A 25,350-nucleotide genomic window follows, 5' to 3' on the forward strand; every position below is an offset into this window, starting at 1 on the left:
GGCCGGAGGCGGAGCTCGGTCAGAGGCGGAGCTCGGTCGGAGGGCGGAGCGGCGCTGAGGGAGGAGCTCTGTCCAAGGGCGGAGCGGGGCCGGGGGCGGAGCAGGGCCGGGGGCGGAGCGGGCCCGGGGGCGGAGCGGGCCCGGGGGCGGAGCGGGCCCGGGGGCGGAGCGGGGCCGGCGCCGCTTCCGCCCCGCGCGGCGCTTCCGGGTCGGCGGTGTCCGGGTCGGCGGCGGCGGCGGCGGGAGCGGCGAGGCCCGGCCGGGCATGGGCGGTGAGCAGCGAGGGGACGGAGGGCCGGGAGAGGAGGGGGCGGCCGGGCCGGGGCCGCGGGCGAGTGGCGGTGACAGGCCCTCGGTGGCTCGGAGCGGAGCAGCCTCCGCGGGCCGGGCCGGGCCGGGCCGGGCCGGGCTGAGGGAACCCGCCCGCTCCCCGGGCCCGGCCCCGCCGCCGTTTGGGGCCGTTGGTGTGGGGCTCTAACGGATTCTGCTCCGGGAGACCCGATTTTTTAACGTGTTGTAAGAGATGCGGTGCTAAAAGGCGTTCTGTTACCTTTAAATGACTCGTGCCCGGGATTTTCTCGTGTGGAACCCATTTCCGTTTGATTTGCAGGTGCTGCCAGGCCTTGAGGGCTTCAGTGGCGCTGGAGATGCAGTGAGCGGTGGGTGAGGCTCACAATTCTCTCTCGGCGTCTGGAGGCTTTACCCGGGAGTGTCGGCGTACCAAACCCTGGAGGCCGTGGCTCTCCGCAGGGCCTGGCTGTCTGGGGCCGTGCAGCAGCAGAATGTTCGCCAAGCTGAAGAAGAAGATCGCCGAGGAGGCGGCGGTGGCTCCCAGGCCCGGCGGGGCCCGCATGCCCCGCTCTGTCAGCCGGGAATCCATCACGTCCGTGGGGGCAGACTCCGGAGACGACTTTGTGAGTTACACCTGCCTTTGAAATCCTTCTCTGGCAGTATTTTTATTACGGTTTCTCCGACAACCATTTGAAGTCTAGTGCGTGATTTGAAAACGTGCCGTGGTGCCTTTGTAAGTGTATCTCCTAATGCATAAATGTATCATTAGCTTGAGCGAAATTAAATATTGAAGAGAAAACGTTTGTTAAGCGTGGTAGTTGCCAGGAGGCTTCCATGCCCGTGTAAACAGTTTTCGTTTTGCCTCTTGGCTCCTCTTCCTGCCTGAGACATTGTAAATATCTCTCCCGTCAAAACTATTGTAGCTCCTCTCTTTCTTTATAAAACATTGTTTCAACAAGTGCTAAAGTTCCAGGAACGTGTGGGTTAAAGCAGGCCCTGGAATGCTCTGGATGGCTGGCTGTCACGTTTGTGAAAGCCTGGATTAAGGCAGTGTCACCCCACTGCAGAGCCAGCAGCAGGGCTCTCTTTGGTGTCTGCAGACAGTTGAACTTTAAATAATTTTTTCTTGATGCTCAGCTGGAATTTCAGTTTTGTTAAGCAGGAATTTGGAGCTCCTAATGTTTAAATACATGTTATAATGGAAATATACTAGTCTTGTATTTTTCTGAGGAGTTTTTTTCTTTAGCACTTAGGAAATTGTCATATAGAAATTTTGGTTGCCATCTTGCAGGTTTGTAGAACAGAAAACAAATAATGGAAAGCAAATAATGAATTGGCAAAATGAAATAATGAAATGGCAAAACAGATAGTTAATTTGAGTGGTCTTCAGAAAAGCTCCAAGAGTTAATTGTTTTATCAATATTCATTTAACTGCTCTTGCTGTTGACTTTGATGGAGCAAAAGCCACCAGAGGACTCATAAGTCAGTTATGCAGCAGATTTTGTGTGCACAGATTGCTGCATCAGGGCTTCAGTGAGTTTGTCCCCCCTGAAGAGCATCACTGCTCCTCTTTAATCACACTGATTTTCAGGACTGTCTCTGACCTTTCCTGGTGCCTGTGCTGTGGAGCCTGCTTTCCTCCCCCTCAGTGACTCCACTGCCCCATCTCCTCAGTGGCAGTTTGGGCAAACAGCCCCAGCCCCTTCCCAGGCCTGTGCTCTGGGAGCAGCCAGCCTGGCCCTGTTAATCCTTGCTGCTTTTCCTTTTCAGCATTTCTAACACATTCTGCTGTGCTAGTACAGTTTTCCCCTCTATGGGGAAAAACAAGTGCTATTCCTAGGCAGGAGAGTGTTATTATCCCAGATTTAATGTATGGCAAGATCACTTCTCCTGAATTTTGTAAGTGACAGAGTGTTGCTTTTCTCCCAAGGCTTCTGATGGAAGCAGCTCCAGAGAGGATCTTTCATCCCAGTTGTTAAGAAGAAATGAACAAATAAGAAAACTGGAGGTGAAGCTATCTGGTATGTACCATGATAAATGTAAAACTTGTTGCTTTAGGAAATGTTTTTCCTTTGAATTTACATGATTTAATTTATTAAAAATCCATGGGGTTAGGGTCTTTTGAAAATTGATTTGTAGCAGCCCTGTTGATTGACAACAAGGGAGCAGCCAGTATCAATAATATTTTATGAAGGCAACTGGGTCTTTGCTGATTTCAACAATACATTTGTGTGATTCCTTGGAGCAGCTGGGATAGCTTTCTGTCCCATGTTTCAAACAGCATCTGCCCCCACTGTGTGTATGGTTTGTTTATCATAGGGTTTGAGCTTTCTGACAGTAACACAGTGCCATCTTTAAAGTGGGCTTGGAAATGAAGAAGAAACAAAGAATTCAACATAAAACAGTCCTGAGACATTTTTTTTTTAATTCCTTGTTCTGTAAAGCTGTAGTGAAGGCTGGCACTGCTCCCCATCCCTGTTGTGGGGAGGGAACCAGAGACTGGCCTGAACTGTGTTACACTTCTACTTCCCAAAGCTCATGGGAGGCCTTGAAAAATCAGGAGAGGTTACAGCCAGATAAGGATTATTTTGATTTATTCAGGAGACTTATTGAGCTTCTGTTCAGTTCAAGAAAATATAGGCTTCAAAAATTATTTCCCATTGAATTTGAAAGGCCCAAGTGCTCATCTGCTTGCACAAGGTAAAGTTAAAAGTGCTGGCTGGGGCTTAACACGGGGGAGGGAGGCTCTGGGTGTCAGGAGTCTCATGCAGGCACCCAGCCAGGGAGTAACTCCTCTTTTCCATCGTACAGGAGCCTCTCCAGGTGTGTGTGTGCTCTGTTTTGGTTTATACTCCCTGCCTGTCAGCTCTGCTGAGCGAGGCTGAGGGCAGTGCTGTGGGACTGCAGCAACCAGCAGATGGATGCAATGGCCGTGAATTAACCCTTCCTTGCAGCCTGCAGTGCCAGACACCTTTCCTCAACAGAGTGAAATGTGTCACTGCTCTGGGATGAGCTAAAAAGGGAGGGACAGTTGTTCATTCTCTGGTTCTGCTCCTGTCTGTGTGACTGACACCCCTGGGACAGGCCCTTCTGTTTGTGCCAACCCTGTGGACAGTACAGAACTATTTGCTTGTGTTCATTGTGGTGGTCACCCAAGTTTTCCTCAGCAGGAATGATTTTCTGATTGAGAAAATCATTGTCATTTGCCACTCATCCTTTTTTCTTTTTTTTTTTTTTTCTTTTTTTTCTTTTTGTGTTACCCTAAAAATGTCCTTCCCCCATGTCTGTCCATTCCTGGTCTGTTCTCCTCCCTCCTCTCACAAGATTATGCTGATCAGATCCGAAATCTGCAGAAGATAAAAGAGAAGCTTGAAAATGCATTAGAAAAGCATCAGGATTGTACGTATTTAAATTTTTTTCCTTTTTGTTCAGTTCAGTTGAAAATTGCTGTGGTTGGAAGGAAAAAGGTTTGGTGTAGAGGTGTGCTAATGATTTCCTTTCAAACTGTGCACCTCTGTGGTGTGAACAATTAGAACACGAGCTGTTACCTTATTTACAGCATAAAGAGCAGCAGCAGTGTGTTGAATGAAGTTGTTATTATACTCCTTCTGCCAGATCTGGGGCTAACATGCAGGAAAGACCTTTTGCAAACTGCAGCTTTGTTCTAATCCAGCAAGGAGCAGGAGTCCTGTCTGCTGTTAGCTTTGGCTCTTTGCCAGCCTGCAAGTGTGAGGGAATGAGTAGCACAGCGCTAGTGCTACACTCAAGATGGGGCTAATTAGTTGCAGAATGAGCTCTTTAAAGTTATAAATAACTTACAGGAAAGTGAGAAGTAATTTTAAAAGACGAGTTTTTAATCTAGCTGGTGGTTCTCTGTTGATAGCCTCCATGAGGAAGTTTCAGGAGCAGAATGAAGCTCATCAGGCCAGTCGAGCCAAGATGGCTGAAGGAATGGCTTTGGCCTTGGAAAAAAAGGACAAGGTAAGAGAGCTTGAGCAGGACTACAGACTCTCATGACCCTGATGTTTTAAGCAGGCGTTGCTGTTAATTAAAATAATTGTTCAGCCCTGTGTGAGTGTGCCAGTGCTGAGGGAAGGAGGGAGTGCTGAGCTCAGTGCCAGGAGTGGTGCAGGACTTGTCACTGCTCAGACTGTTCCGACTGGTTTTAACAGGAGCCCACAAAAATTCCTAATGAAAGGTTAAGCTTGTGCTTGGGTAAGATTCAATGGCAGTAGGCCTGTTGTCACATCTATTTTACTTGCATAAACTTCTGTATTCGGGTAGCATGAATGATTCCTCAGCCTTTATCTGTTTGAGCACTGGCTGTTTCTGTACTGCTGCTGATTATTTTTTTAATCATTACCAAAACTTGCTATTTGCTAACAGTACAAATTCTTCTTTTTCCTTTTTTTTTTTTAAGCCATAATTGCTGTCCTTGAAAATCTGCAAATGGATTTTGATATCTTTTTTTCCTCCTTTCTTTCTTTCTTGTTCAGGAGTGGATGGAGAAACTCAGTCAAGTTGAAAAGGTAATTAACCTTGGATGTTTTTAGCAGGGGTGTAGTGTGTCTCTGTGTGTATTTGCAAACACCATCCTGCACACTTCCAACTCCATCAGAACTTGACTCTTTTAGCCCTTTTTATTATTTTGTCTTTGTTCAGTGGGAGAGGCCAATAATTTGCTTTTTGTTACGAGCCCAAATGCTTGGGGAGATCTTTCTGGTTTTATTTTTCAGTGGGGAAGTAAAGAACGATGGGTTGTGATGGGAGAGTTGTCCTTCTGTAAGGTGGAACATTGTCCATTTTTAAGAGTTCAGCTTAGGTGGTCATTGGTGGCATTGCAATGAATTCAGATTTCTTTTTATGTTTTTTTGGAGTTTGGTAATTTTGACTATGACATGAATCTGAAAGGATTTCTAGTTCTGTATGGAGCACCGTCAGGAGCTGTATGGCTGCAAGACAAGATTTCTTTCCCAGAGAGTTTACCTGAACTGCCATTTACTTGACATGAGCATACAGATATCGTTTGGTTCTGTTCATTTATCAGGAAAAAAAAATGCTTCAAGCACAGTTACAAGAAATGAGGGAGCAGAGTTTGAACCTTTTCCAAAAAAGAGATGAAATCGATGAACTGGAGGGCTTTCAGCAGCAGGAAATTGCCAAAGTTAAACACATGGTAAGAATATTTTAAACTTTTTATTCCTAAAATTTTTACTAGGATATTAAGTTTGTGGTAGCCCAGCATTCATTTTTTCAGCCTTTATGCCTGTACACAGATTTGGTTAGTGTCAAAATGCTAACAGTAGGTACTGAACACAATATTACATAGTTTATTATCTCACTTAATTCAGCCCACAGATTAGTGAAACAGGCAGGTTTCAGTGGAAAGGTTTATCGGTGTTATTTATCTGTAAAGCCAAAGATAATCTTCTGATATTCAGCTTTTGAAAAAGGAAGAGTCCCTGAGCAGAGCAGAGCAGGAGCTGGAGGCGCGTGCGCAGGAGCTGAGCCAGGCGCGGGCGGAGCTGCAGGAGGCCAGGGCCGAGTCCTCAGAGCTGAGCAGGGAGCTGCAGCAGCTGCAGCAGCACCTCCTGCAGCTGGAGGCCCGCAGGTATGGAGCTGAGCGTTTCACAGGAGCAGTGGATGTCTTTCCTCTCTATTTTTCCTTCATGCTCACTTCTGTCTCTTTGGAAGAGTTCATACATGTCGTGAGTTGACTGAATTTCTGCTATGGCCAGTGGGGTATAAACGCCAAGCCAATTATAGTACTTTTTTGTAACTTATTTCCTTTTTTCATAGTTTGAATGCTTAACTGTCACATTTTTTAAAATGTATAATCAAGCAGTGATTGGTGATGGTGGCTGGTTTTAGGACAAGAAAATTTTGTTGATGTCCATTTTCATAAGCAGCAGAATTATCTGCTGAAGATTATTTTTCTGGAATGGTATGTCACTTGTTTTTATTCTCTTTCTGTGAAGAGATGAACTAATGACAGCTGAGACAAATGCAGAAAATAAGATCACTGCTCTGGAGTTAAGAGAACAGGAGCTACAAACTGTCATTCAGCAGCTTTCTGTAGACTTGCAAAATGTAAGTTTGAGCCAAGTGAGATTTAATTCAAAGAGCTTCATGTCTGCAGAAGTTAGATTAGATATCAGTTCTGTGGTGTTGGAAATTTAAGTTTCAAAGTAAGTAGTTTCTCAAAATGTTTAGGCTCGAGTGGCTGGTTCTGGTTGTGAGAAGAGACTGGAAATGTTACAAGTGGAGCATGAATCTCTGAAGGTGGAATATGAGCAACAGAAGCAAAAGGTGAGGTGCTTTCAGATGCATTGCTGCTGCTGGTGTAAGGGTGCACATTTGGGTAATGCACACCTTTGTGTAGTTGGAAGTTTGGTGTCCAGAAAGTGTTCCAGGATCATATTATTTTTTCAAATAGGACTTTGCTTTCTACTGGCTTTTCCAAAAGTCAAACCAGGACAGATCATCTGAAAGCTTCATTACAAAAAAGATTCTGTGATTTCTTATTCTCATAGATGACTTTTGAACTTGCTGAGAGAGACAGACTTACTGAACAGCTGCAGGAAAAGGTGTCTTCCCTGGAAAAAAAGCTGGAAAGAAATCTCTCAGGAGATGAACACGTGCAGGAGCTGCTCAAAGAGGTAATCACACAGTTAAAGGCTGCTTAGAAGTACACTATTAGTGAGTTGTTTGGTTTGGGATTTTTACATTATACATTACTTCTGACCCATGGGAAGAAAGCTGCTGATGTCACACAGCCACGTTTGTCCTGGCAGTGTGTTTTGGCACCCTGTGCTGGGCAGAACGTGTGGGTGGCTGCCCTGAGCCTGTTTGTGTAGCCCCTGCACAGATGTCTGTGCTGGCCTTTCTGCATTGTCTGGTTGGTCATTGCATCTGACTGCTTAGAAGGAAGAGAGCAGCTTTCTGCCATCCCCCCAGGAGGTGGAACAGTTTGGGAGTTTTTCTAATTAATCCTCACAAGCACACTGAATGCTTTTCCTTGTTCTTTGGCAAGGCAGTGGGGCAGGGAGGGGAACTGTTTGCACATAGGTGTGCAAACAGAATGTTGTATGCTGAAAACCTCAGCCTCAGGAGTGCTAAACAACAGCTGAAAACAAACTTAGCTGTGGTTAATCCCTTTTTTCTCATGGCTTCTTGATCTCTTTCTCAAGCACTGATGCTCCTGCTCAGAATCATCCTGGAGCAATGTTTCCCCAGCTGGGTCTTGGGGATGTTTGCTTTTCCCTGGTCAGGGGGCCTACAAACACATCACCTTGGTGCTGCTGTGACAAAAGGACTTGGCTTAGTAAACTCAAGGCAGTTTAAAGTTATCTAGAGATATTAAAACATTCTGTCCCATTTTAGTTTGACCTTATAAATGAAATAAAAAGGAAAATTTTTATCAACCCCCCCAACTTATGTCTTTGTCTATCCTTGCTTGTGTTCTTCACCTCAATGTAATCTTCAGAAAGCTGCTCTTGAGCAGAGGCTGGAGGAGAGCAGGCAGCAGGTGCTGACAGACAGGACGCAGCACAGCGAGGCTCTGACCCGGCTGGAAGCACAGGTGAGCAGCTTCTCTGTCTCTGTGGTTTCAGGGATTTAATGTTTATCTTCCCCTCCTGGGCCACTCTGTGGTATGCAAACTTTTTAGATAACATAGATGCCAGTGGATAAGGAATTTAATTAATGATGTAATTTTAGAGTAAAGAACTGGAAGAGAAACTACGGATTGCAACAGAAACATTGAAAAAGAGCAAAGAAGCAGCTGCTGACCAGGATCTGAAGATCCAGAAGCTGGTGAGTGTCCTGCATGTTTCACTGACCAGTGACAGATCAGTCTGCAGCATCCCCAGAGACAATCACTTCTCTGTTTTGTTATTCAAGTGTTTGTTTTCTTGCTGTTTGTCTCCTGAACTCTGGTCTGTGAGTACATGATGCTGCTGCCAAAGGAATAGTGTTCCTCAGTTTGAGAGTGTCTCATGGAATGCTGTCTGATCTTGTCAGAATGATGTCAAAATACCATTCTATTAATGTGGTTTTCTTTATTCTCTTAAGCAAACTGATCTAGAGCATGAAAGAAAACTGCAGCAACAGATTTTAAGTGAGAAACATCAGTATGCTGAGAAAGTTACTGGGCTGGAGTCTCAGATTGCTGCTCTTGAAAAAGCTTGGGAATTGGATAAAACAACAACTCAGAACAGGATTGTAAGTACAGAAACTGTTTGGTGGGCTGTGAGAGTCTTCACAGCATGATTTTAACACAGCTTGTAGAGCTTGCTTGTTGTCTGGATGTTCTTATTCAACACTTCTGGCATTATAACAGAAGATAATCATACTTTGAGGCACTAAATATGAGCAAAACATTAGATTCGTTTAATTGTTTAAACAATATATTAGAATAATAGTACAGTGTATTTAAACACTCTTTATTTTACAGAGCCAATTGGAAAAGGAAAATGAAAACCTCAAGGGAAGCAAAGAAGGGTATGAGAGTTCTTTAAAACAACAAGAGTGTGAACTGAACAGGCTAAAGGTAAGGGCTGGACTGGGAGCTGGCAGTGTCTTGGGACAGAGCTGAGGCTGGGCAGCAGCAAACAGCACAGGGGGCCACACTCAGTGCTTGGAGGCCTCTTCTGTTCAGCTTGCAGGTACTTGGAGCTGTAAATCATCTCTGGTACTCAGCAGAAATGTGTTTGAGAAGCATTACAAAGGGCTGATCCTTTTCTGAACCAGAATGCTTGGGTCTGCCTAAATCAGGCAGAAATAATGCATTCCCATGTTGTCAGGGATGTGAAGAGCTTGGAAATCCTGTTAGCAGTGGTGAATACAGAATGGTTCAACATCAGATTCCACTCAGTGTTCAAACCAAAAAGTTTAAAACTTAAATTTGTTGGGTGTTTACAGTTTATCCAATTTTGACTGTGATTTTAGATGGTGAAATTTTTTTCATAGCTACTCCTGGTTGCACAATTGGAATAAAGATCTGTTGTAGCATGCTAGCTCTTGCATATGCAGAGAGCAACAGTCAGTAAAGCAAACCTAACTCATTTGGAAATTGTAGTGTGTCAGAACACTCTAATTGTAGTCCTAGTACATTTGGAGTTAAAGATGAGAGGCTGACTTGATTTAGTTGTCTCACATAACCTCTCAATTAATTCTGGTGTGCAGAATGAGATGAGCAGCAGAGAAACTGTCAGTGTGGAAATTGCCAAAGCCTTGGAAGACACGAGGAAACAGAGAGAGGAATTACAGCAGCAGGTTGGTTAATAATGACTGTTCTAAAATGTATTTGAGATGTCCCAAGCTTTCAAAGAGCAGACTAGGTTTGGATTTATTTATCCTAACATTCAAGACTCTTGGTTAGAATCATATCCACAGCATGTGAAACAGCAGTGGTTGCCTCAGCAAACCTGAGACTGTTATCTGTGAGGTGTTACTGTCTCAGTGTACTGGCCATGAGGAGCCTCTGACATCTGGCAGATTCTGTGAAAGAAACCTGTTTGCTCTGGTTAGAGTGGCTGTGTCACATCTGGGTTCCTCCAGAGCAGAGCAGGGGTAAAATTGTACAGTTCCTCATAGGGAGGAGCTTGTGTCCAGTACCAAATGTCACTTCTAGGTAGTCTTATTTTGCTCTTCCTGTATAAAAAATAGTGGATAATGTGAGCATGTGTTTGCTTAAAGTAGGAACTGTCAACTGAGCAAGTTTGACTGGAGTTAGTCCCATTTTTGGTTCCTTTATTCTTCTGGGGCTGCTGTAGATCTGTGCTTGCTGGGCCAGATCTGTGTGGAAGGGGTTTAAGGCCATCTCCTGCTTTGCTCAGGGGCTTTTGGAGCTGCCACATGCTGGGTGTGGCAATCTGATGGTGGCACAGAAGCCAAGTGGGGTTTAGCTCTTCCAGTAATAACCTCAGTGTTTGTTACTGAGGGCAGCATTGTGGAGGTGGTGCCTGCTGAGCCTTGAGGATGTTGGCTCTTTCAACACCCTCTTCCTGTTTTATATGTTTAATGGCTCCTGTTCATTGTTTTTCTGCTTTGAAGGTTTCACATCTGAATACTCTAATAAATGAGAAAGACCAGCTGATTGATGAAAAATGTGATCTGCTGCTAAAGCAGAAGGAAGAACTGAACCAACTCAGTCAAGGTTAGACCAAATGAGTCTACTGCATCCCAGACAACTTTAAGTAGAGTCTCTAGTTCTGGCCTTGCCTGGTAGATTGTAATTTTTCTAGATTTCTCTTCCATATTTAATCTTTTAGCATTTTCAAAATGGTTCATTGTTCACTAACAATTGGACAGTCTCTCTTCTGTCTTTCTGTCTCTCCCCTGGCTTTCTGTCTTCATGACAGACCAAATGGATTAGAACCTCCCATCTGATGTGCAGCACTGATACTAAGCAGGTCTCTCCTTTCCCAGACCATGAAGCTGTCTTGCTGCAGGTGCATCAGTTACAGCTGGACATAGAAGCACGCCAGAGCCAGGCAGTGGAGATGGAGAAAACAGCAAGAAAAGAAATTGATGAGCTGAAGCTGCAGGTGCAGGAGTGCCTGTTGGCCAGAGAGCACGAGAAAAATGTGAGTGCTGTTGCAAATCCATTCTCTCAGACTTCCTGGGGAAAGAGGGAGGTGTGCAGGAGCCCCCCAGTTCTGTCCTGCCTGGACAACCAAAAAGAAGTCTGCCTTTCTCCCTGGGGGATGTTCTTGGGCTGCAAATGTCATGGTATCTCTCCATGTTTATTTGTATAGGTTTTAGAACTGGAGGAATCAACGAGGGCCTTGAACAATGAGCATTGCCCAGAAAACTCTGTGGTGGAACAGAACGGAGAGGTGGCAGCTGCAGATGTTGTTCAACTTCAGAAGGATAACAGAGAGCTGGAACAGCAAATTGCTGAGAAAAACAAGGTGAGCAGAAAGAGCTGGTAGTCTTTCCCCTTTGAATTAGGAGGCCAGTAGTTGGTGCTGCCCATGCTGCAGCCTTCAAAGGACAGGCCATTCCATTTGAATCCAGTGTGCTGTGAGTAAATGCTTTTCTCTGGATTGCACAAGTATCTACCAGCCATGAATAAAATCTGCAGCAAGAGCTGCATGAATCCTGATCTATTTTGGCAGAAAGATGCACCAAATGATGCTATTTACAGCCTTCCTGCAGAGCCCTTCTGGGTGAGTTCGGTTCAGCTCCACGGCGCTGTCACATGAAAGCCCAAGTGTCCTGTCACATGCCTGCTGCTGTGTGCAGCTGGCAAGGCAGGGCTTTCAGGTTGCCTCTTCACAGCTGTCAGTGCTGGTTAATTATTATTTCATTCAGTGCTTGTTTACCATGGGTTTTTCCAGATAGCTGGGGGTCCTGACAATGAATACTGTGTTAAACTCTCCTTTGCTGTGCTTACAGATGATAAAGCAACTTCAGCAAAGAATGACAGAACTCAAGAAAACTCTCCAGAAAGAGCTGGTAAGGGTTGTGTGTTTTCAGTCTCTTCAGGTGGCACTTGCTGGCAGGTACTTGCACTGTTATTCCAAAAGCTTGACTGCTAATTCCCACTGCATCCTTCTGCAATGGTTTATCTCTCCAAGAAAACAAAAATCTATTAAAAAAAAAATTAACAGAGGTTTTAAAATTGTTCTTTTTACTCTGATGTTGAAAATTATTCTGAAGAAAACCCATGTTTGAAAAGCTCAAAGGAAGTTAGTGGTAGGAGAAAATTACCAAGGGATAGTTCCCACCATGGAGCCAGCTCCATGCTGGTTTGAGTAATGTACACAGAACACTGACATCAGCCAGCTCCTGCCCTGGAGTGAGGGAGAGCTGGAGACACTCCTGTGCTGTGACCCCTTGATGGATGAGCAGCTGTTGATGCCCAGTTTGTACCCACCTGTGGGTACAACCTCTCTAGATATCCTGAGCCCAGACCCCTCCCAGCGTCAAGCTAACAGCATCTGCAATGTGCTTCTCTTTTTCTTCTGTGGGTTGTTTCTTTCTGTAGAAAATAAGGCCTGACAGTGAGGTACCTGAGCTACGTGCAACTTCTGAAGTGCCTAATGCTTCTGTGACTGTCACCAACAACTCTGACTTGAACGACTCGAGGGAGATCAACTTCGAGTACCTCAAACATGTGGTACTAAAGTTCATGTCCTGCAGGGAATCCGAGGTAAAGGTGCCACTCATCTTCTCTTTCTGCATCTGTCCTTCTCTAGAAATTGGCACCTGTCGCCCCCTAAGGTCACTTTATGCCAATTCCATAATTTTGCAATTAAAAAGTGTACAGTGAGGGCAATAAAACAAAATAGCTGACAGCAACGTGTTTGGAACACAGCTCTGTGGTCTCTTGCAGGCATTCCATCTCATTAAAGCTGTCTCCGTGTTACTGAATTTTTCACAAGAGGAAGAAAACATGCTCAAAGAAACTCTGGAGTACAAGGTAAGGGTTTCTGTGCCATATGTAGTCTCTAATGAGACAATGAAAATTCCTAGGTGCTGGGAGATTAGGAAAAGTGTCTTTTTTCTAAATGTTAGCTACAATAATAAATGTAATTTATTATAACATGCATGCCAGGAATTGTTCCTTTCAGTGAGGGAAATGGCAGCTTTCTGGTGCTCAGAGGAGTTGGAGCAGAGCTTTGCCCAGTGGACTTGATCTGTGGGGAGAAGCTGGGAGCTCCTTGCTCAAACAGAGTCAGTGTTTAACAGCAGAGCCTAATTCTGGGCTTGTCCTTTTGGCACTGGGCTCAGCCACCAAGATCTGTGTCTCCTTTCCATGGGCTGAGATGTGCATGGCCCTGGCTCTGTGGTGGTCAGGGAATGTTCAGCAGTGGGTGCTGCCTCAGCTCCAGGTCCTGCATCATCCCTGCCCACGCTGGGAGCTGGCATGTTCAGTCTGCAGATGAAGAGATTTCCTCCCCATCTGGTTCAGGGAACACTAATGCTACACTGACTAAAGGCACTGTGTTTAAATGACTGTAGAGTTCTAACCTGAAATTATTTTAAAGGAATATGTAAGTATAATCTTCAGTCATTTTCACCTGTGGGAAGTGGGTGCTGTTCCTTCCTGATCTGATGGTGTGAAGCTGCCTCCACTTCTTCAGGCTGGAGTCTGCAGCATTCTGATTTATAAATAGGTTTTTCCATCAAATGATGAGAACATGGCCGTGTTATTTCTTTTTCACACCTTGAAAGGGTGCCCCTGTGTGATGTGTGCTGTGCTGTTGTGTCCTAGATGTCCTGGTTTGGGTCAAAGCCATCTCCCAAAGGCAGCATCCGGCCGTCCATCTCCAGCCCAAGGACTCTGTGGCCTTAAGGGACCCCGAAGGTGGCAGGCAGTATCCAGGCACTTCTTTCTGTGAAAAGAATGCTGAACACACTGCTCCAGGTGTGTCTTAATCACTGTCATTGCAGTATTTTGTACAAGAACTTCTGGCTCTGTTTACAAAACTAATACTGTGCAAGGAGACACTTTCACTACAGACTGGAACAGCTCTGGGCTGGAGTCAGGGAGCACCTGGGTGTCTGTGATGGGAGCAGCTCCTTGTGCTGCTCACTGCTGGGTCCCAGAGGGCTCTGAGGGCCTCGCTGGCAGCAGGGCTGCCAGTTCAGCTCTCGGGATGCTGGTTCCAGCTGCTGTTCCAGGGTGCTGCAGTCCAGTGGCTCTGGGCACAGAAAAGCTGCTTGGCTGGCTGTGGGAAGCCAGCAGTGAGAAATGTGTTGGCAGAACAGTGTTGAGAGTGGGATGGGTTGCAAAGCCTTTCACAGGACAGGAGCAGGAGCTTTAACCAAAAAAGAACTCTGCCTTGCCTTCTAATACTGACATTAACTAATGGTTGGCATTTTTTCATATCACTGTGTAATTTAAGGTGCATTTATCCTGGCCTGCAGCCCTCAAGGCTGCATGTTGATTATTTAATTTGAGAGCACAACTTTAGAGTTGTCTGATTTTACTTTTCTTAAAGAAAAATAATATTTAAAATGGTCTTAATTATAGTACCTAATCCTCAGTCGCCTTTAAAACTAATCCATTAGCCTGTTCCATGGGTTGTTAGCAGTGGGAAAAGAGGTAAGAAACCATTTTAAATTTTTAAAGCCGAGTTCCAGGTATTGTAAATCCACACTGAAAAAGTACCTTTTATTTTAAAAAAATTAAAATCTAGTTACAAAGGGTGAAGAATGCTGGTACTAAACATTTTGATTCATTTTTTTTTCTTCCAAGTCTGCTAGCAACAAATCCTCATAACCAGGATCTGCCTCTTTGGTTGTGGTTTTCTGTACTTCAAATACTGATGCTTAAAAACTGTTATGAATATGTTAACTGTTAACTTCTGACTATTATGGTAAAAGAAATGCTGCTCATGAGGGGTTTGAGGGCAAAATTCAACTCTTAGTGAACAAGTTGTGGTTCCAGCAGCTTGTTTTCCTAATACAATAAGGACAGGGGCCAAGGGGACATTTCCTCCCTGGAAGCGCAATTTTGGCCAGTTAATTAACACCACTGCAAAATCTGGATCCAAATGGGAAGCAGCACTAAGTCTGACTGCTGGAAACTGAGATCTATTTCCAAAAATCTGTACATGTATGGAATCCAGTGAGCGTGCTGCAGTTCTGGGAATTCTCTGACAAGCTGATGCTCCTGTTAAACATATTCAGGGTAATTCAAGCTTTCTCCAGTGCTCCAGCAGGAGGTGAATGTGCTGAGCCAGAGGATCCAGAGCCTGCTGGTCTCCCAGACACAGGTACTCCCAGGGGCTGTTCCTGGGCCCAGGTGCTGCTCCCCAGTTAGAGCCAGGCTGGATTTGTCTGAAGTTAAGAAAACCAACAGAATTTTTTGGTACAAAAGCTTTTTTGTACTTTGGACAAGCTTTGTCCAAAAGTCAAAGTCTTTAGTAACCAGATTCCTGGCACTTCCAGCCAGGATAGAGCATGGAAGGGTTCAGCCCTGCTCTGCTGTGAAAATAGACAATCAAAAAGTACATTTATTTCAATTATTTCTTTACTGAGATATGGCAGGATGGAATACCCCTGTTGGTTCCAGGAAGATTTTATTCTCTGAGATCTTTTCCTTTCTAATGTCCCTTTGCCCTGCCCTGTTTCTGTGGGACCAGGGATCAGGACTCCCTCACTCCCACTGCTCCCTGCTGAATGACTGTTGGGTTTATGCTGATCTCCAAAGGTTACTGCTGAACAGAAAGGAAAGCAGGACAGGCAGCCTGGAACGGAGTGACAAAGTAAAATCTTATGTTATATATTCACTAACAACTTCAGTTTCAGATCCCAAAGCTCATAAAGGATCAACTTACCATAAACTGTTCGTAAGTGTTGAATTTTTGTTAGGTATCAGAGCAAGACTGGTGTGTATACATGTATTAAAAAGCTAATGCACTTTCCCTTGTCTCAGAACAGTGGTTATACATAATCCTTTCTATCACCATTGGACTTATTTCCTTCTATGCTGTAAATATGGATTGTATGATGAAACACTATGAAATTTGTGGTGCAATACATTTTGGATCAAACCCCTAATCTTGATTTCCTTCTTTTTATAGTTCTGGTTATCTCCCCTGGGATGCTATAGCTATTGAAAATCGACTTTTAAACCATGACCCAAACCCCACCTTTGCCCAGGGTGAGGATGGGTGTGCCAGCTGTGCCACCAAGGCCTCCCACAGGGAGTTGTGCCACAATGAGCTGTGCCACTGCTGCTTCCAAAATCCCTCCCAGCAGGACCAGCTGCTGCTGCACTTTGAGCAGCTGATGGAAGCCAGGGCTGGGTGGAGCTGGGGCTCCCCAGGCAGCTGCTCCTTGGTGCCAAAGGGCAGGGAGCCCAGCCGGAGGGACCAGGGGACAGCCATGGAGCCAGGAGCTGTGTCCTGCCTGGGCAGGGCACACACTCATACTAAACCACAAGTGCTGAAGTATCTGCTCGACTTTCTAGCGTGGATAAGAACATAAAAATCAAACCCAGGGTGCTTACTGTGTGTTCTGTTCAGAGCATCTTGTAAGTCTTGATTGGGACAGCTGAACTCACTCCCTACATCCAGGACAGAGCTGGATTTGAGGACAAATTCTCTGAGTTGCTGGAGTTAGGGAGCAGTCCTACAAAGGTGAACACTGGATTGGACTGGGATACTGCAGGCCTGCTTTGGAGTAACTGTCAGAGTTACAATTGAGCTGAAAATAAATTTAACTCACGTGATCCAAGAACTTTATTGATGCAGCAGGCACTTCACTTTACATTACCCCAACCCCAGAGTCCAAGAGTCCTTCAGCCACATTCCCAGCCCTTCCAACAGCCCTTCTCCCACCCTCAGCTGCAGACCTCAGCTGGACACAGCTACCTGGGGACTAAGCAGGACACCACACCTGGCTAAAGCAGCATCTGAAATACCTGTTCACTTGCAGTAACAGGAGGCAGGAGCGTGCCTTCTCTCTGCCTGTTAAAGAAGGGAGCAGGAGAATGTCTTGGCTCCTATATGTGATAGTCAGAATATGCAGGAATACCTTTACTCTTCCCCCACCTTTAAGGTTAAAAGCATTCCAAGAGGAGGTTACTGTAGGATTTCAGTAGATTGCAATCTCTAATAAAGATGGACCAGTGTACTTTGAGCTCATTCCTTCTTCTGAGTCCAAACCTGACCGTCACCTCTGTCCAAGTTCAGTCTTTACACAGTCTTTCTTGCTGTGAGAACTCTTATTATGGAGCCCAGGCCTCCTACTGCCAGTGCCTGTGGGAAAGGAGAGAGGGTAGAGTCACCACATCCCACACCACAAACACTCAAGAGTTCAGCCACACAAGGGACTACGGCTCTTCTCCAAAACTACAAACTGCCATTCTCCACACTCTAACCAGCTTTGGATCTCGAGGCCTCCAGTGTTGCAAGTCTGACAGAGCAGAATGTCTCACCTCCTGTATCCCTGAGGAGAGGAGGAAGGGCTCGCTTCAGTTTCATTTGTGTCCCTCAATGGGAACAGTGTTTCCTTCTGAAGTCTAGAAGATCGAGGTGATTATGAAAAAAAAAAATATCTAAGCTGACTGCTGGAAGTGGGGCATTTGCTTTGCAGCCACAATGGAGCAGAGGGGTATCAGAGCAGAGCCGTGGTGCTGGGAACACAGCTGGACAAACACAGAGCACCCACCCAGAGCAGGAGTGGCAGCTCCAGGCAGGTCACTGCTCCTGAGCCACCAGACCTGCCACAGGCCAGTTCCAGAGGACAGACTGGTACTACCACTGAGCTGACTGTACTGCCACAAAGCAGAGCTTTAATCAGGGTTTAACCCTGCCTACTCAGACCTGCTTGTTCCTGTCACAACAGAGAGGACGAGATGCCTTTCGTGTCCCTGCACGCTCCCAGTACCAGTCAGGGTGGTGGTGTGTCACCTCCCACGCTGGGGGCACCACCCACACTTACCTGAAAGCACCTCAGTGGAAACAAGAGGAAAAAAACAAAAAACCCAAGCAGAAACCTGTTCTTTGCTGTCCTGAGAAACTCCCTCCTCCCTGGTCAAGGCTTGGCAAAGCTGGGGACAGCAGCCAGAGCCTGGAGTCGGGCTACCCCAGCTTTATGTACAGCAGGAAAAAGCTCTGCGCCTTGGGAAGGACACCAGCACTCCCTGCACAGGGAGCTGCAGCATTCCCAGGGATCAGGTTTCCTAGGAGCACTGGCAGCCAGGGCTGCAGCTGAAACCCCTGCAGTGGGGCAGGATTTCACTTGGGTCCTGCCGGGGCAGGGCAGCCAGCAGCTGCTCCAGGGAAGTGCCTCAGCCTCAGAGGCAGGGCAGGAGCTGCTGAGCACATCCCAGCTCGTGTCACAGCTGACATTCCACAGAACCACAAGAGGCCCCTGCTGGTCCCCAGTGGAATCTCTGGAGACCTCAAAATCCTCTCCTGGGCAAACCAGACAGGTCTGCTAAACCCCGTGACTCAGCTGATGCAAAGTGCCAGCCTGAGCCCCGAGCTGGGCCCCAGAGGGAGCTGCAGCTGTCCCCTGTCCCCTGCCAGCCCTGTCCTGTGGAGCCCTGCAGGCTCAGAGAGACAAAGATGAAACACTGAGCTCCTGGGCATGAGGCCCTGCACCCCTGGTTCCCTCCAGGGCTCTCCTGAAACCCCTGCGAGCCTGGCCGAGCCCAGGGTGCCCCCAGCACGTACCTTTTCATGCCACTGAAGTAATATTGCACTGCTGTTTTCTGTGGGCTTTTCAAATCCTTTATAAATGTACTTCATTAACAAATCAACACCGTTTCTGTCTAAGGAATTCACCGCTTGCTCTATTTCACTGCTTTTAAAAGATGTGAGGACTTTAAGCATCGTTCCCTGGGCCTGCTCCTGGGAAGAGAAGGCAAAGAGGGAAATGTGAGAAGGAGAACAGCGGGGAACGATCCCAAGGCTCGTGGTTGGCAAGAGACGGGCACGCTCCGGGCTGGGTTATTTCTGAGAGCGAGGTGAGCAGACCTGGGTCGGAGGAGGAAGGGGGATCCCGGTGGATCCCGGGGATCCCCCGAGCCAGCACAGGTCACCGGCCGCGGGAGCCGCTGCCCGTGCCCGCCGTACCTTCATGGCCTGGCTCCTGCCGCTGCCCGGGGAGCTGCGGATGGCGGTGTGGAAGGCCCGGAGCGCCTCGCCTGTGCGGCCGCGGGTCAAGGACTCAAACCGGGAGCTGCGGCACGCGCGGGGAGCGCAGCGCGGCCCGGGCCCCGCGCGGGCGATCGCGCCCGGCCCCGGTTCCCCCGCCCAAAGGATATTGCCTGAGCAGCGCTTCCACCTCGGGGCTGGCATCGGGCTCGGCCGCCGCCGCCTCCTCGGGCTCCTCCACGAAGCGGTTCTCGTCGTACTGGTCGATGTCGAGGCGGCGGAAGCGGGACGAGAGCGTGCTCCGCGCCATCGCCGCCGCCCCGGGCCGCGCAGCCGGAAGCGGCGCCGGCCCCGGCGGAAGCGGAACCCGCGCGCCCCGCCCCGCCCGGCGCACAGAACACAACGGAGCCCGGGGAAAATCCAACAGTGCCTTTAATGTACAAATCCCGCCGCCGCCGCAGTTCATCGGGACCCCGAGGACAACGGAACAGACCGGGAACGGGAGCAGCCCTCGGAGCGGAAGGCTGGCTCGCTCCGGGAACGCAGCACGGGCAGCCCGGCCCCGCCGCGCCGGGCTCCGACTTTGCTGCTGAAATTTCTTAAAACTTACCAAAAACAAAAAGCTGCTCAGGAGACGGGCCCGAGCGGCTCCCGGAGCGCGGTGCTCAAAGGGCTCGGTTCGTCTAAGCCAGGACAGGCAGGGACTACGTGCACCAGTACAAACTCAGGGACAGTACAGATACTCTGAAATTAATCTAGGGGCGGGGGAAAAAAACTTGCTACAGACACCATAATATACAATAAATTTAGATAATTTAAAAATAAAAAAAGGCAAGAGGCAGCATTTCAGCAGCAAAGTGCTCAATAAAAAGTATATTGTAAAGGGGCAGGAGAGGGGCCAGCAGGCGGGCGAGGGCTCAGAGGAAGTAGGGCGTGGTTGTCCTGGGAGGAATGACTCGCTCTGAGTCTGGGACTGCGCGGAATAACTTTGGTTCTCGTGTATTTACATCCTTGAAGACCATGATGGACGCGATGTTCCCGCAGCGGTAGCAGTAGTTGGGGGCTGACCACACCGTCACCAGCTTCTCGTCAAACATGAACTTGTACCCTTCGTGCACCAGCTGGTGCGCCCTGCAGATCAGCTTCAGGTTGTTGATGTGGACAAACTGCAGGGGAAGGGGGAGGTCAGCGGGGCTGGGCTGCTCTGGCCTGCCCTGACAGGACACAACAGGGGCTGCAGCAGTGAGAGAGCCTGCGGAACGCAGGTGCCAACGCCAGCACGGAGAGCAGCTGGCAGCCAGGCTGGGCTGGGCTGGGCTGTGCCCACGCTCAGGCCTTCCTGACACGCTGTGCCAGGGACACACCACAAGGCAGGCTGAGCCTGGCCAGGTCAGAGCCTGGCTAGAGCCCTGAGCAGTCTGAGAGTGCACACACAACACCATTAACTCAAGGACTGATTAAAAAATGGCATTGTTCTGCTAGATCCTTTGGAAACCATTCCAACAGAGCCCAGGGACACTAGTGAGTCCCACCTCATCACACTTTTCAAAAGCAAGATGGGTATGAGTACATCGGGCAGTTACATTTGTGCTTTTAGGCTCATTTTAGGTTCAAGTGGCTCATCTTTTCCAGCTGGCACAAGCCAAGCTTCCCCACCTGGCAGAGGCGTGACAGGGGAGTTCAGTGTCCTGTGTGCCCTCAAACACCACGCTGAGCTGAGCCCCTCAGCTCCCCCATCCCCAGCCCGGGCTGCGGGGCCCTGGGCAGCAGTGGGCTCTGGGGGCTCTGGGCAGCACTGGGGGGCCCTGGGCAGCATTGGGGGGGCCCTGAATAGCACTGGGGGGGTTCTGAGCAGCACTGGGGGGGCCCTGAGCAGCAGTGGGCTCTGGGGGCTCTGGGGGCCCCGGGCAGCAGTGGGGTGTGGGGGCCCTGAGCAGCACTGGGGGGGCCCTGGGCAGCAGTGGATCCTGGGGCCCCGGGCAGCAGTGGGGTGTGGGGCCCTGGGCAGCAGTGGGGTGTGGGGGCTCTGGGCAGCACTGGGGCTCTGGGGGCCCCGGGCAGCAGTGGGGTGTGGGGGCCCTGAGCAGCACTGGGGGGGCCCTGGGCAGCACTGGGGGGCCCTGGGCAGCAGTGGATCCTGGGGCCCCGGGCAGCAGTGGGGTGTGGGGGCCCTGAGCAGCACTGGGGGGGCCCTGGGCAGCACTGGGGGGGCTCTGAGCAGCACTGGGGCTCTGGGGGCCCTGGGCAGCAGTGGATCCTGGGGCCCCGGGCAGCAGTGGGGTGTGGGGGCTCTGAGCAGCACTGGGGGGGCCCTGGGCAGCAGTGGGGTGTGGGGCCCCGGGCAGCGTTACCTCGTTGGTGACCTTGGCCCCGAAGAGCCAGCCCGCCCCGCGGGGGCTGATGGCCCACGTGTCCACGTCCTCCGGGTCTGACCACACCAGGTCGCAGAAGGCTCCCTTGTGAGGGATCTCCTGGTTCCGCTCGATGGTCCGGATCTGGTCCAGGGTCTTGATGTCCGGGGAGAGGCCCCCGTGCACACACAGGATCTGCTCGTCTATCAGCTGCAGGCAAGGAGGGCACAGGGGCTCAGCACGGCTGCCAGGGCAGCCCCAGCCCCCAGCCCTGTGCCCCAGCAGTGAGCGTGGTGCTGGCACTCACAGCTGCTATCGTCAGCATGTCAAACACTTTGGTACAGTATCTCCAGGCGTTGGCGTTCCCGTATTTGGTTTGGCACTCGTCTGTGGGAGAGAAGGGTTTTATTCCTCATGGATCAGGCAGAGCAAACAGGGACAGCAGAGCTGCACACCCAGGCGTGCCACAGAGCCCTGCACCTCCTGCTCTGCCCGTGCCTGAGCGTGGCACCACGACAGGAGCAGGAGCCCCGCGTGCCAGAGAAGGGCAGCAGAGTGCCTTGGACACGTGTCAGACACACAGGGCCCGTGGCTGGCTCCGGGCAGGGCCCTGCGGCGCTCACCGTAGAAGCCGTACACCTGGGTGATCTGCCTGCTCTCGTGGTTGCCCCGCAGCAGCGTGATGCGGTCAGGCCACTTGGCCTTCAGCGCCAGGAGGAAGGTGAAGGTCTCCAGGCTGTAATAGCCCCGGTCCACGAAGTCCCCCTGGAGGCAGAGGCGCGCGGAGCACAGTCACCGGCAGCCGTGACACGCCCGCTCCCGCCGCTCCCTGCCGCAAGGAACCGCGGCGCCCGCGGGCCGGGCACGCCCCCCGCGCTGTCCTGCCGTGACCCCGGCACACCGGGCAGGCCCGGCCCGGCTGCGCCTCGCCCCGCGGGGCTCCCGGCCGGTCCCGGCGGGACGGAGCCAGCAGCGGCCCCAGCGCTGTCAAACCGGGCACCTACCATGAAGATGTAGTTGGTGTCGGGGACCTGCCCGCCGGTCCGGAACAGCTCGCACAGGTCATAGAACTGCGGGGGGTGAGAGGCGTGAGAGGCACCGGGCACCGGCACCGGGCACCGGCACCGGGCACCGGCAGCGGCACCGGGCACCGGCCCGGGGCTGCCCGGAGCGGCCCGGCCCGGCCTTACCTGCCCGTGGATGTCCCCGCACACGGTGACGGGCGTAGAGACGGGCTGGACGTTGGACTCCTCCAGCAGCAGGTCACAGACATAGTCACACAGGCGCTGCGGGACGAGCGGCACAGGGTCGGGGTCAGCCGCGACCACCGGCAGCGCCCGCCCCGGCCCGCCCGGCAGCGCCCGCCCCGGCCGGCCCCGGCCCCGCCGCCGCGGCCGCACCTTGAGGTCGTTCTCGGGCAGGTACTTGCAGAGCCGCGCGATCTCCACGTACTTGTCCAGGTCCAGCGGCGCCATCTTGGCTCGGGCTCGGCCGAGGGCCCCCGCCACTTCCGGGCGGCGGAGCGCGCCGCCGGCGCGGGCGGAAGCGCACGGCGCTTCCGGCGCCACTTCCGGCCCGCGGCCCCGCCGCCATGGCGCCGCGGGCGCTGCCGCTGCTGCAGCCGGGCCGGCGGCCGCGCCCGGGACGGTGGTGAGCGCGGCGGGGCGCGGCGCCGGGCGCGGCGGGGCGCGGGGGCATGGCGGTGAGCGGGGCGGCGGGGCCCGGGCGGCGCAGCCCGCGCTGAGCGCCGCCCTCGCCCCGCAGGTACCGGCTGAGCCCGCGCGGGGAGCGGCCCCGCGGCCGCGTGGGACTCGGCTGCCTCCTCCTGCCCGGCCGCGTCCTGCTGCTGGGCGGCGCCGACCCCGCCGGGGCCTTCGCGGACGCGCATTTCGTGGAGCTGGGTGAGGGCCGGGCCGGGCCGGGCCGGGCCGGGCCGGGACCGGGACCGGGGCCGGGATTCGGGATCGGGGCCGGTTCCGGGGCCGGCTCCGGGTCCGACCGCCTGTCGCCGTCCACAGCCCCGCTGCGCTGGGTCCCCGCCGGCTGGCGCGGGCTGCGGCCGCGCTACGAGCACGCCACGCTGCTGTCGGCCAGCGGCCCGCCGCGCCTCTGGGTGTTCGGCGGAGCGCACCCCGCCGGGAACCGCGGCTGCGTGCAGGTGCTGGACCCCGGTGAGTGCCCCGGGCCCGCCCTCCCTTCCCGTGCTGCTCGTCCGCTTAACGAAATGTCTTAACTAGAAACAGGAACGTGGGAGAGCCCCGCGGTGAGGGGCGAGCCGCCGCAGGCGCGGACATTCCACTCGTCCTCGGCGGCCGTGGGGGCCCGGCTGTTCGTGTTCGGGGGAGGCGACAAGGGAGCCGAGCCCGTCAGGGACCAGCGGCTGCACGTGTTCGACACAGGTGCCTCCCAGCGGGGGCAGCTGCCCTCGGGGCGCTGGAATGGCTGAGCTCTCTTTGGTCCCACGGGCTGGGGATGGGTGGCCGTCCTTCTCTCGACAGGCCCTTGGGGTCACTGGGAGTTCAGCCCCGGTGCCTTGCATGGGAAGCCTCGGCAGGGCTCTGGGGTTGCTGGTGTGTGGAATTTGCAGGGTTTTCCTCCTAAAGCACCTGTACTGCCCGTTTCAGCCACCCTGACCTGGTCCCAGCCCGAGACTCAGGGTGATCCCCCCTCTCCCCGGCACGGACACGCCGTGGTTGCAGTTGGGACCAAGCTCTTCATCCACGGAGGGTTGGCTGGAGATGTGTTCTACAGTGACCTGTTCTGCATGGATACCAGTGAGTGTGGGTGGGGGCACTGCAGGGCAGTGCCTGTGGGCTGTGCTTTCATCCGGGGGGACATTTTTACTGAAGTACTAGTTCTTAAGTGCTTAAAGCATTACCTGCTCTGTTGAAACCAACAGAATGCCTGGGGTTTGTGTAATGCATAGCTCTGGACGTGTTGTTTCTGCACCAGGTGACATGAGGTGGGAGAAGATCCCAGCCACTGGGGACGTCCCTGGAGGACGGGCATCCCACTCCTCAGCAGCCTTCCAGGACCACCTGTACATTTTTGGTGGAATGGGTCCAGAGGGGACGCTGGATACCACGTACAAGTATCACACAGGTAGGGAGGCTGCTCTCAGGGCTGCCAGGGGAGATGCCAGGCAGCTGGGCTTCCCCTGGGGTTACAGCACTGCAGGACTGAGCACTGAACACCTTGAATTGATGGTGTCAGTGCCTGCTGTGTGAGGTTTACAGCTGTGGCTGTGTCTTTGCACTGCAGGGAGGCAGCACTGGACGCTCCTGCAGTTTGAGTCTCCCCTGCCCAGCGGGAGGCTGGACCACGCCATGTGTGTCATTCCCTGGCAGGCTGGGGCACAGGGGCACGCAGGGGACAGCCTGGCTGGGCCAGAGGCTCCTGTGCCAGCAGGTGCCAGGGCTGAGCCCCTGGCAGAGGGCTGTGCTGAGGACAGCCTGGTCCACCTGCTGTTCGTGTTCGGGGGCATGGACACGCAGGGGCAGATCCACGGGGACTGCCTGGTCACCCTCATCCCGTAGGGTCCCCACAGCACCAGCCTCAGCCCCTGGGGCTAATTGTGCCCCCTAAACTCCTCCTTATGCCCAGGCAGCTGGCACAGTGCTGACAGCCCTGAGGGACAGGGGCTCTGCCTGAGCATGGTCCTGCTGCACCCCAGCCCAGGGAACACAGCAGGAGCTGGCACCAGACAAGGTCATTCTGGACTTAATTAATCCCATGGATTGGATAAGGATCAGTTAAATAAAGAGACCAAATTTCAATTGGACTGCTTTTTTTTTTTCTAAGAACCTTTATTAGCTGTAAACTACTTTTCACTGTTCAGAAAACTGGTCTGTTTCATATGACACTTTATTAAAAGCTCTGAAGTTTTAATACTGCAGCAAAACATAATTAAGCCAAGCTCCTCCTTCACTGCTGGGCACCACCACTACTGCAGGCAGTGGGTTCTGGTGGATAACCTCCCTCTCCCAGCTCAGTAAAAGCTGCCCCTTCAGCAGTTACTCAGCCTTGATCCCCCCTTCCTTATCAGGATCTGTCATAAAACTGCACTGAGGCCCAAGTCCACCCTCTCCCTTCAGAAACTGAACCCCAGCTCACCCTGAGGCAACAGAGGCCCAGCTCCTGCT

The 25,350-nt window shown here is 51.4% G+C and overlaps 4 protein-coding genes across 7 annotated transcripts; 2 read left to right on the plus strand and 2 right to left on the minus strand.

The window, feature by feature from the left end:
* Positions 1-145: 145 nt before the first annotated feature.
* On the plus strand, positions 146-15,810 carry GOLGA1 (golgin A1). Of its 2 annotated transcripts, XM_064393537.1 has the most exons (23): positions 146-272; positions 611-914; positions 2,222-2,312; positions 3,616-3,690; positions 4,175-4,272; positions 4,788-4,820; positions 5,339-5,467; positions 5,733-5,902; positions 6,270-6,381; positions 6,505-6,600; positions 6,825-6,950; positions 7,778-7,873; positions 8,011-8,106; positions 8,365-8,514; positions 8,747-8,842; positions 9,478-9,567; positions 10,348-10,450; positions 10,723-10,880; positions 11,052-11,207; positions 11,695-11,754; positions 12,287-12,451; positions 12,635-12,721; positions 13,517-15,810. In XM_064393537.1, the coding sequence occupies exons 2-23, from the start codon at positions 783-785 to the stop codon at positions 13,595-13,597; spliced, it is 2,400 nt and encodes a 799-aa protein (XP_064249607.1). In that variant the 5' UTR covers positions 146-272; positions 611-782; the 3' UTR covers positions 13,598-15,810. The 2 variants fall into 2 exon arrangements, with proteins under 2 accessions (XP_064249607.1, XP_064249608.1); XM_064393538.1 differs by lacking the exons at positions 146-272; positions 611-914; positions 2,222-2,312; positions 3,616-3,690 and having other exon boundaries at positions 4,788-4,821; positions 5,341-5,467.
* A 665-nt stretch (positions 15,811-16,475) lies between these two features.
* On the minus strand, positions 16,476-19,230 carry ARPC5L (actin related protein 2/3 complex subunit 5 like). The gene is made up of 4 exons (XM_064393545.1): positions 19,027-19,230; positions 18,837-18,908; positions 18,435-18,611; positions 16,476-17,012 (listed from the first exon to the last, which is right to left on the minus strand). Exons 1-4 carry the CDS (start codon positions 19,165-19,167, stop codon positions 16,950-16,952), a joined length of 453 nt encoding a protein of 150 aa, XP_064249615.1. The 5' UTR covers positions 19,168-19,230; the 3' UTR covers positions 16,476-16,949.
* Positions 19,231-19,271: 41 nt separating this feature from the next.
* Positions 19,272-22,763, minus strand: PPP6C (protein phosphatase 6 catalytic subunit). Of its 2 annotated transcripts, XM_064393544.1 has the most exons (7): positions 22,609-22,763; positions 22,399-22,494; positions 22,213-22,278; positions 21,832-21,973; positions 21,516-21,595; positions 21,209-21,418; positions 19,272-20,023 (listed from the first exon to the last, which is right to left on the minus strand). In XM_064393544.1, exons 1-7 carry the CDS (start codon positions 22,681-22,683, stop codon positions 19,775-19,777), a joined length of 918 nt encoding a protein of 305 aa, XP_064249614.1. In that variant the 5' UTR covers positions 22,684-22,763; the 3' UTR covers positions 19,272-19,774. The 2 variants fall into 2 exon arrangements, with proteins under 2 accessions (XP_064249614.1, XP_064249613.1); XM_064393543.1 differs by having other exon boundaries at positions 22,399-22,698.
* Positions 22,712-24,984, plus strand: RABEPK (Rab9 effector protein with kelch motifs). 2 transcript variants are annotated; one of them, XM_064393540.1, is made up of 7 exons: positions 22,712-22,858; positions 22,973-23,109; positions 23,227-23,379; positions 23,446-23,607; positions 23,833-23,982; positions 24,161-24,310; positions 24,470-24,984. In XM_064393540.1, exons 1-7 carry the CDS (start codon positions 22,800-22,802, stop codon positions 24,742-24,744), a joined length of 1,086 nt encoding a protein of 361 aa, XP_064249610.1. In that variant the 5' UTR covers positions 22,712-22,799; the 3' UTR covers positions 24,745-24,984. The 2 variants fall into 2 exon arrangements, with proteins under 2 accessions (XP_064249610.1, XP_064249611.1); XM_064393541.1 differs by lacking the exon at positions 23,227-23,379.
* Positions 24,985-25,350: the final 366 nt, after the last annotated feature.

The sequence above is a fragment of the Passer domesticus genome, chromosome 18 (genome assembly GCF_036417665.1).
Source record: "Passer domesticus isolate bPasDom1 chromosome 18, bPasDom1.hap1, whole genome shotgun sequence".
In the NCBI taxonomy this organism is placed as follows: Eukaryota; Metazoa; Chordata; class Aves; order Passeriformes; family Passeridae; genus Passer; species Passer domesticus.